The 10,713-nt window shown below is 49.1% G+C and overlaps 1 protein-coding gene across 1 annotated transcript in view; it reads left to right on the forward strand.

Moving 5' to 3' along the window:
- Window positions 1-8,201, forward strand: part of GPA33 (glycoprotein A33) — a 32,145-nt gene extending 23,944 nt beyond the window's left edge. The window contains exons 4-7 of the mRNA XM_053606086.1: window positions 936-1,091; window positions 6,033-6,152; window positions 6,767-6,902; window positions 7,382-8,201. Coding sequence (XP_053462061.1) covers window positions 936-1,091; window positions 6,033-6,152; window positions 6,767-6,902; window positions 7,382-8,201 — 1,232 coding nt within the window. The remainder of the gene's footprint in view (window positions 1-935; window positions 1,092-6,032; window positions 6,153-6,766; window positions 6,903-7,381) is intronic.
- The last annotated feature ends 2,512 nt before the right edge of the window (window positions 8,202-10,713 follow it).

Below are 10,713 nucleotides of genomic sequence, written 5' to 3' on the forward strand. Positions count from 1 at the left end.
CTCAAGAAATGGGGTTAGGATTGTGAGTTGAGGTATGAAGTAATGAGTATGATTAAAAGGCTCAAGAAATGGAGTTAGGATTGTGCTGCTCGGTTTGTAACCTCCTCTCTGAGGGATTCCCTGTTTTTATCTTTGCCCCCTACTCCCTCTGTCTCATTCTCCACCCAGCACTTTTCCCTACCCTGCAGTCCCTCCTACCACCAGGCACACAGGCAATTGCATTCTATCAGCAGAGCCCTGGAAGCAGGTAATGCCTTAACCTGAAGAGAACATTCCTACGAAGTTAGAGTTGAAGGGCTTCTGAGATCATTTAACCCAGGGGTAGGCAAACCAGGGGCCAAATTCAACCCACAGCCTTTTTTTTACTTTTCTAAAGCATTATTAAAAAAGAAAAAAAAGTACAACAGAGATGATAAATGGTCTATAAAGCCTAAAATACTGCCATCTGGCCCTTTACAGAAAATGTTTGTTATCTCCTAATTTTACAGATAGGAACTCTGAAGTTCAGAGGGATTGAGGATTTCCCTAAACGGGGACGGAGGGACTGTTGTGAGCTGGTGGAGTGTGCACTGGCCCTGGAGTCAGGGCCCATAAGCAACTGCCCTCCCTTGGCCTTAGTATCCCCATCTGTATAATGGTCATGTTGAACTATTTTTAAAATCCTATGAGTCTAAACTAGATGAACACTTGATACCACACCTCATGAAGCTACTGTGGGCCAGAACATGATGCTTCCTGCTGTATGCACTGCCTCTCTGTGATGAGGTCAGGCCACCAAGTAGATATTTTGGGGGTGACTTTGTTTTACAGCATTGTATCTCACACTAAACTAAGGCTTTCTCTGCCTTTAAACAAACGAGGCAATATGTACCTGTTTCCGGTTGTCACCAAGCCCCACCTGATACACAGCTGCTCTTTGGTCTTCCTCTACACAGTGTTACCTTCTAAGCCAGACTGCACCATCCAGGGAGAAACTGTAATTGGGAACGATATCCAGCTGACCTGCCAATCGAAGGAGGGCTCCCCAGCCCCTCAGTACAGCTGGAAGAGCTACAATGTCCTGAACCAAGAGCGGCCACTGGCCCAACCAGGTAGGTAATGGGGTCAGTGGGGAAGGTGGCTCCCATATTAAGGTGCAGCTGATTGGCTAGGCCTGCCAGGGGAGACTTGGGATGACCAATCAGAGCTCCTGAAGGCTGCCCCTCTCCCCATTCCACCACCCTGCTGTTACCACTGTGATATCTTGGGCCATCTCTCCAAGTGCTGGTTTCTCATAGTAATAATTTCCTCATAGTTCTGGTGAGAAATAAAAATGATTCATGTAAAGCACTCAGTGGAAGCACATAATAATTGTTAAATTGTTTTCTCTATTCTTCATACCTCAGTTCTCTTGAACGCGGTTGTTATTGACAACCACTTTGTGCAAAAGCACTGGGTGGGGGTTTAATTTTGATTATGATTACGACCATAATGCTATATTATTATATTGTTATGATTATGTTCATAATGCTATATGATTATATCGTTATGATTATGACCATAATGCTGTATTACTATATCATTATGATTATGATTAAGTATACATTTGAGGCTCCAAGTCTAACTCTGCAGCTCCTTCCAGGGGTGAGGAATTTCCATTTCCATCCCCTATCCATGCTGGTCCATCTCTGACTCCACTGATGCCACCACATCCTGAACATCCTCACAAATGAACACCTGGCTGCAGCTCTCCTGCCCCTGTCAAGAGCCTTCTCTGCTGGTTAGAAGCCAAAATTTAGCTTTTCAGTGGCCCAAAAGGGGAGAATTCTGAGGACATGAAAAAAGGTTAAAGGGAGAAATTTTTCTGTCTTTTCTGAAGGTTTATTCTTCCTCCAGTTGATATTTTCTCAGAGTTAGGCTGGGGACCTGGGAAAAGAACGTGGTTAATGGTAATACCAACACAACCCTGCCTCTGGATGGTGTTGTGGGGGAGGTTCTCAAAGTCTTTGTCTGCATCCTGCTGCACAGAGCCTAAGAGACTCTATTGACATCTTCTTCCCCTGTGGGTCAGTCCAAACATATTTATGACGTTTAAAACATTTCAGATTACCAGGGATGATATGGAAAGGGGGTGTTCCCCCACCCTTCTACATCTGAAGACAGAATTTCCAGCATTAGAAATTGTTTCCTTTGACCCAGCAATCAGTGCAAACAAGTTAGCGGTGCGATAAGGGACTCTGGAACCAGAAAACCAGGATTTGAGTGTTGAATTCTCCACTGTAAATCATTAATAGACTCTCTCACCTTTAGTAACATCATTTGAAAGAAACTGGTATGATCATGATATTATCTTCCCCCAAAGCCGTGACAAGGATAAGAAGAAATCACTTATGTGACAGCTCTGAATATGCTTTGTAAACTGTGCCCAGTCAGCTGGGTTTTATGCATCAAGTAAATAGGAAGTTGTATATCAAGGAAATGGCAGGGAGATTCTGGAGGCTGGAGCACTTTGCCCGGGGAGGCTATGAAAGGTGGGGATGGGTGCAAGAAGGATCTTGATGGCCCTGGGTGATCAGTGACATCCTGAGCTTATTGACAAGCCATAGGGACAGGGTAGCGGGGCAGAAAAGTTAGATCTTGTCAACTTGGCTTCCACGCCTTGGTTAAGACCTGAGCTTCCCTGGAGGGGAATCTCTCCACACCCAGAGCAGAGTCAAGGTGGGAGGTTACTTTCCTGTGCATTCCCCTTCCTGACCACGAGGTGTCACCACTGCAGCGGAAACATTAGTTTCTCTGGATTTCAGAAATTACTAGTCCCTTTCTAAAGGAAAAGGGGTTTAGGAGCCCCAATTTAGAATCAAAGCAGGTCCTGTGGCACATGACGTTTACTGGTTCATCCAAGAACAGCTTTTAAGATCCACTGTTTGCATCAGGGAACTAGGGAAGGATGGTGCTGACTCAGTGGACTACACAGTCACCCCCTATTCAAGGCCCAGGATTGCCCTCAGTCTGTGCAGTGTGCCCTGTACTCCAAACACGTGGACTGAGTTTTACACTCCAAAGTTGTGGGAATCTTTTATGAGTTCTAGACCTTCTAAGTGGGTCCAGGGTCATAAAACACTTCCCAAAGTGTGTTCCTACAAGATGCCATTTAAAAATAACAAAATACAATTAGTTTGGAAAATGAAGTTATTAGTACCATAACCCCCTATCAGAGATTCCTGTGCTCATTAGCATACTAAGAGCTCTGCAAGCGTTGCTCTTAAAAAACTTATTTAATCTTAACTCAGTGATTCCTAAACTTAATTATGGACCTCTTTTTCAGTACCACATGTCAGTATCTCTTGTCAATATTCCAGAAAATGCATTAGGTGAGGAATGCTAGGATAGAAGGGGCAGCATTTTATAAAGAATGAGTACCAGAGAGTAGTGTCCTGTGGTTCAAGGGAAGACTTTGAAGAAAACAGGAGTGAAAAGACTGGAAGAAAAAAGCCAAAGTGCTGTTATTTCTAGATAGTGAGATTGTGAATGACTTTTTTTTTGAGACAGAGTCACAAGCTGTCACCCTGGGTAGAGTGCTGTGGTGTCACAGCTCACAGCCACCTCAAACTCTTGGGCTTAAGTGATTCTCTTGCCTCAGCTTACCAAGTAGCTGGGACTACAGGTGCCTGCCACAACTCCCAGCAATTTTTTTTTCTTTTTTTGGTTGCAGTTGTCCTTGTTGTTTAGCTGGCCCAGGCTGTGTTCGAACCCGCCACCCTCGGTGGATGTGGCTGGCGCCATAACCACTGTGCTACGGGCCCTGAGCTGAATGTGAATGATTTTTATCTCCTTCTCTCTTCTTTATACAGGCTTTCCTTGACTTTTTGGATGAGATTAAATCCTCTCATGTAAGCTCAAATAGCAGCTCTATTTTGAACTGTAACCCCCCTCAAAATCACCATTGTTTCATGTCTTTCTTCTCTTGTTGGCTGGAAACACTAGGAGGACAGGGGCCTTCGTCATGTTCTTCATAGCTGTGACCAGCATGTTTTCTGTATCAAATTGAATTGAAATCGTTTTACATCATATAGTATAAATTCTTATAGTGAACATATATTGCTTTTAGAATACAACATTTTTGTAAAAAAGAAAGTTGCCAATGACCCCCGAAAGTTCAAGACCTAAAATGGGATTTTTGTTCCAGCTTTGTCATTTCTTAATTTTGCAACTTGGAGCAAGTCCCATCACTTCTCCAAGCCTCCATTTACCTCCATGAAATAGGAGATTGAGATATTTGTTCCACGCCCCTTTATACCAGAGTGTTGGAAGGCTGAGAGGACGTTCTATTTGAGGACATGTACCGAGCAGCACATCCAGACGAGGAAAGGCTGGAGACACAATCTGGCAAGAGAGTGGCAGTGCAGCAGGGAGAGGGCTGCTTCCCTGGTTTTGCCTGCAGAACATCAGGGAAAGTAGTAAAGAAAGAAAGAAATACATAAATAAAGCTGGCAGGGCCAGAACTGTAACCTTGTCACATGAAAAAGCTGGAATTTGTTACCGAGGATTATGTGCAGCCTCTGAAATGTCTGAAACAGCAGTGGTGGGGTCCTATCTGCAATTTAGGCCATCTCTCATGGATGGAGTGTAACCACCTGGTGGCAGCAGGAATCATACAAGGCAGGTCTCTAACTCTTCTGTCAGAATAACAGTCATGACAAAGCATCTTTGAGGACGGGACTTAGCCATATGTCCAAGGGTAAAGCTCTCCCTTTCAAGATGAAGAGATTCACAGATTGTTAATTTAGACAGAAGGTCTCTCAGGGGGACACCCTTGTCCATATCCCTGGAGTCAGGAGGATCAAGTGTTTTCCCACACACACATTCCGGATAAGATGCTGCAGCTTAAAGAAATGAAATGGCGGGCGGCACCTGTGGCTCAAAGAAGTAAGGCGCCAGCCCTATATGCCGGAGGTGGCAGGTTCAAACTCATCCCGGCCAAAAACTGCAAAAAAAAGAAAGAAAGAAATGAAATGGCTTCCTGAAGAGGTAGCAGACACCTCCATCCTACCCCAACGCCAGGCATCCACACCATGCACACACCCTACCCACGCTTTCACACACACGAATACCCCAATACACACCCCCCCACATCAAACAACACACACACACACACATTACATACACCATGCACATATATTGCACACCACATACATACTCATAGACATGCACACCACACACGCTCATCCCCTCACACCATACTGCACACACACCATATGCACTCACTCTCAACCCACACCACACACACCCTACCTTACACTCATGGCACCCCACACATTCGCATCACACACACACCCCTGCATATATTACATATATACCATATGCTACATGCACACTCACCACACACACTCACCGCACACACTCACCGCACACTACATGGACCAGATCCACACTACACCAGACTCATACCCCACCAACCACCACAAATACAGCATCCACAATACACACCACACACCCCACACACCCTTCACACACATCCCCCACACATACCTTCCTCCTGACAGAAATCCAGAGATCAGGGTTTTTGATTTCCTAAGCCTCTTTCACATGAGTCCAAGCTAAGGGATTCAGTTTCTCAAGATTATCGAAGTGGCAATATTATCTTCTAATTTTAAAGCATTTTCACATTGCACTATCTGAAACATTCCGTTAAGCTGTGTCACATTTCCTGAGCTCTCACTACACGTCTGCCCTTCCACTGTGGCTTAGACTTATTAGCAGCACCTCCTTTTATGTTCACGAGTCCCCTGTGAGGCAGGTACTGTTATTTCCTTTATAGGCGAAGAAACGAAGCTCTAATGAAGCTGAGTTACTTGCCAAGGCCCCAAAATGAGTGTCAGAGGCAGACGTCAGCCCCAGGGTCCCTGACTGAGTCCTCAGCTCTTCAGTTTTGTGTGTCGCACCTGGCTCAGTGGTCCCATAGCCTGAGAGGTGGAGATTTTCTCCATATTACAGATGAGACCACATCTGGGCAGAGCACGTACCTCCCCTGATTCCTGCTGTCTCCTCCCCAGTCTCAGGCCAGCCCCTCTCCCTTAAGAACATCTCCACAGACACATCGGGCTACTACATCTGCGTCTCCAGCAATGAGGCGGGGATGGCGTCCTGCAACATCACAGTGGCCGTCAGAATGCGTAAGAGCAGCTTGGGGAGGGAGGGGTGACAAAGGCCAGAAGATGGCTGGCTGGGGGCCTAAGAGTCAGCTGAGAGGCCACCAAGGAAGTGAGTTGGCCAGCCGCTTTAGGGCCACTCCCTTGCGGGGTATTTGTGGTGGCCTAGGCAGGACAACTCCTATCCCAGACTCTCTTCGCTCTGAGGCCAGTCCTGCTCCACTGGTTCTTTGGAAGTGGAGCTTAGGACTGACTTTTGGAGACTTCCTCAGTTCTTTCCCTGTGGGCTACTTGAGGAGCAGGGGGGAAGTGCCAGAGCCAGCTGCCACAGAGTCTGGCCCTAATCCTTTTGTGGGGGGAGGAGCCTCGCGTAGCTCCAGGAGCTGGTGGGGCTGACACCCAGGATTTTTCCAGAGTCAGGGTATTCCAGAGAGTGTTAAGATGTGGAGCTGTCGGTCTGTCTGTCCTTATCCGCACTTCCATCCCCAAAGAGTATTCCCTGACCATGTCGGGTCCAGTCCCGCAAGGCCATGCCTTTCACCGAGTGTTGTCAGAAGCTGATGGCTGCTGCTCCCTGGGCTGAGAGGAGGGCGGGGGCCAGGCCAGCTTTGGAGAGCAGCTGCCCTGTCCTCTGGCAGCCTCCATGAACATGGCACTGTACGCGGGCATCGCGGGGGGCGTGGTTGGAGCCCTCATCATCATCGGCATCATCATCTACTGCTGCTGCTGCCGGGGGAGCGACGACAAGGCCGAGGACAGGGAGGACGCGAGGCCGTGAGTGTCTGGGCGGGCTGCCTATTGGAAGGGTCTGAGCTGATTGAAATAAGGATATCCCAACTTCTCAGAGCTTCTCTCACTTGCTACACCCCGGGGGACATCACCCCCATTTTGTGGCAGAGGAAAGGAATAACCTGACCATCATAAAGTGTGCCTTTAGTCCCAGGACTTTCCCAGGCTCAGAGGACAGGGCTGCCTGGGGAGTGTCCAGAGCCAAGAGTGGGCTGGAGCCTCTGTCTGAAGGCCAGCCCCTCCTTGGCTAGTAGAGCCTGCCTGACCCTGAAATGCTCTCAGCTCACGAGTGGAACACCTTCGTGGTCCCTTCCTGTCCACTCTCAGCTTTGCCCTTTAGCCCAGCATCCTGTTGCAGCTCTAGGGTGGGGCTGGCAGGTCTGATGGCTGCTTTTCGTACAGTAGGCCCAGCTCCCTTGGAGGCCCAACTGAGGGAAAATGCTTCCGTTCTGTCTTAACTGTAGGAATCGGGCAGCCTACCAGGAGCCACCAGAACAGCTGAGAGAGCTTTCCAGTGGGAGAGAAGAGGAGAAGGACAGCTACAGGCATGAAGACCAGAGGGGCCATGGGGACAGCTATAGGAATGAAGACCAGAGGGGCCATGGGGACAGCTACAGGAATGAAGACCAGAGGGGCCATGGGGACAGCTACAGGCGTGAAGACCAGAGGGGCCATGGGGACAGCTATAGGAATGAAGACCAGAGGGGCCATGGGGACAGCTATAGGAATGAAGACCAGAGGGGCCATGGGGACAGCTACAGGCGTGAAGACCAGAGGGGCCATGGGGACAGCTATAGGCGTGAAGACCAGAGGGGCCATGGGGACAGCTATAGGAATGAAGACCAGAGGGGCCATGGGGACAGCTATAGGCATGAAGACCAGAGGGGCCATGGGGACAGCTACAGGCATGAAGACCAGAGAGGCCATGGGGACAGCTACAGGCATGAAGACCAGAGGGGCCATGGGGACAGCTACAGGCATGAAGACCAGAGGGGCCATGGGGACAGCTACAGGCATGAAGACCAGAGGGGCCATGGGGACAGCTACAGGCATGAAGACCAGAGGGGCCATGGGGACAGCTACAGGCATGAAGACCAGAGGGGCCATGGGGATAGCTACAGGCATGAAGACCAGAGGGGCCATGGGGACAGCTACAGGCATGAAGACCAGAGGGGCAATGGGGACAGCTACAGGCATGAAGACCAGAGGGGCTATGGGGACAGCTACAGGCATGAAGACCAGAGGGGCTATGGGCGAGAATCCCCTGCTCCCCCCGGCCGGTGATGAGATCCTGCTGTGGGGTGGGGTGGAGGCAGGATGAGGGGTTCATTCTCCTACTTCCTGGCCTCTCTATCCTCTCCAAGCCCCATTTCCCTGCCCCGCCTCCCATCCTAGACATTGATGGGATGCTTCTTCCCCTGTGACTGCTGCAGGGGCACTTGGCTGGCCTAGGAAGGAGGTCCCTCTGTTAATAACCCTGCCAACCACACTGTCCTGTGACAGACACTTCTCCACTGCCACACCTAGTTCAGGGCGTGGCCCTCACCCTGGACCAGGCTGCAGCCTCCACTTCCCATGTCGCTGGTCTCGCCCAAATGCAGTTTACTATTACTATTTACTAGCTGGCAGGAGCCCCAGGAAGCACAGCGTGGAGCGTGGGGCATCCCTGCTCCGAGATCTCCAGGGAGACAGCGCCAGCCCCAGAGGGTGGGAGCCTGCCCTGCTCACCTGTGTGCCCAGCACCTGCAGGAGCACCTGGCAGAGGGTTTGCACTCAGTACATCTTTTGTTGCATGACTGAAAGAGTAAATAAGTATGTGAAAAATACTGCATAGGCCTGTCCTCCAGCCTCCAGCTCATTTCCCCAAACTGCCCATACATCCACCTCCCATTCTTGCTGCACACACCCTTGTGGGACTTTTGCTCACACACTTTCTAGCTCTGCCTGACCCCTACCCCCAACCATTACAGAAGTCATAGTGGCTTCTGTAACACTATCCTGATCACCCACATGGGGAAACAGTTCTGCTGCTTTGTCCCGCACCCAATCATGGGCCACGTGGAAAAGTCTTCTGACAGGAGTGGGAGCTCCCTGGGGCAGGCCTGAGCCTCACACTTCCTGCCCCCTCCTCACCCCCAGCTCAGCAGGTGCTTAATTGAGCTTAATTTGAGAAACTGCTTTGCTGGTTTGGGCCTCTCCTCTCTGTTCTCCCTGTGCCTGCAGACACAAGGATGACTCCCACTGAAGCCACATGTTAGTGAGTTAAATATGAATTAATTTAAAACAAAGATGCACACAGGAGCTGTCCTGCAGATTGCCCAGGTCCTCATGTCCTGGTGACACCTTACAAGACAAGAATAACTGGCAGCTCCCCCACCCCCACCCCCTAGCCCATGCTGTGTTCCTGGTTCCCTATGTCTCATCCCAGCCCCTTCCAGCCTCCCTGGCCCTGGTTTGCTGGTTGGGCTGCCTTGCTGCCCTGCCAAGCCATCCCCTGTTTGTCAAGCTTTTCTTCTACTCTGAGTGCTCAGGTGGTGTTAGGGCTGCTTGTGTTTCATGGTCCAGTGCAGTGGCTGGTCTTGCCCAAATACAGTTTCCTATTAAATAAATACTGCATCTTCCCTGGGTAATCGGAAGAACTATTTCAAAAGTCTATTGTCCACTTGTGATTTTTCTAAAAGGAGTGTATTTTTATATATATTTTGTTAAATGCTTTGCTTCATTCAAAATGTTTTCAATAGTAATAAAATTGTTGGTGGAAATTCTTACTTCTTTTCTAGTGTGGGTTTTGTACACATTCAGGCATAGAGAGCTTGTGTCTTATAGGTCTGTGTCCACTCAACCATTGGCCTCTTTTGCTTCCTAGCAGCAAGGTGATGGAGAGAATCCTGGGGTTGCGTTGCTTGTGGCCACAGTAGAGTCAGGCGGTTCCTTGGTGGTTGCTGGGCAGAGGACAGAGCCCCAACTGGTAGATGCATCATCCAGGTGCCTGCAGTATCAGGAAGACCCTGGCAGGCCTAGGAGTCAGTCCACATGTGTCCAGACAGTGGAGTTGCTCTTGCTGTTTCTGTCTCTTGATACCCCTCCTTGGAGGCCCATCTTCTTCTGTCAGAGAACTGTGACGCTTCTCCCCGAAAGCAACTTGGCTCCACAGTCAGATCTTGGCCTTGATATTAACTCTCCCAGGACACATTCAAGGTCCTCTCCTCTGTGCTCCTCCTTGGGGCCCTGTGCTCCCCTCTGTCCCAGCACCTGTTACACAGTACTGTCGTGACCTGTGTCCAGATCTGTCTCTGCCCCACCTGTATGAATCATGAGGATAGGAACTGAATCTTACTCATGTCTGGCACGTGTTGACTCATGATAAGGGTTTGTTGAATGAATGTTTGATATCACAATATCTTACCCAAAGACATGCACCTCCTAGAGCTCTAGGTACTCTGAAGTGCTTTCCAGCCCCCATGGTACAAGGTTCCAAAAGCAGGTTTTTGAAGTAACTATGAAAGGGGAGGCAGCCACCTTCCCCCACATTTGACCTGACTTTTCTTTTTGCCTCTGAAAGGGCTCTGAAGGTTCATTTGCCTTAGCTCCAGGTTAAGGGAGGAAAATGAGAGAAACCCATTGCATTAATTTAACAACCAATATTTTATGAGTACCTACTATGTGCCAAGCACTGTGCTACTTGTAGGATGCAAAAAAGGTCACTGAGATGCTATTAGTCAGTAGAAGGTGACAGACATAGGAACATAATTGTGTGAGAGAGGGAAAGTTCTACAGGAGTGCAGTAGAGAATCTG

This window comes from Nycticebus coucang, chromosome 10 (genome assembly GCF_027406575.1).
Source record: "Nycticebus coucang isolate mNycCou1 chromosome 10, mNycCou1.pri, whole genome shotgun sequence".
Lineage (NCBI taxonomy): Eukaryota > Metazoa > Chordata > Mammalia > Primates > Lorisidae > Nycticebus > Nycticebus coucang.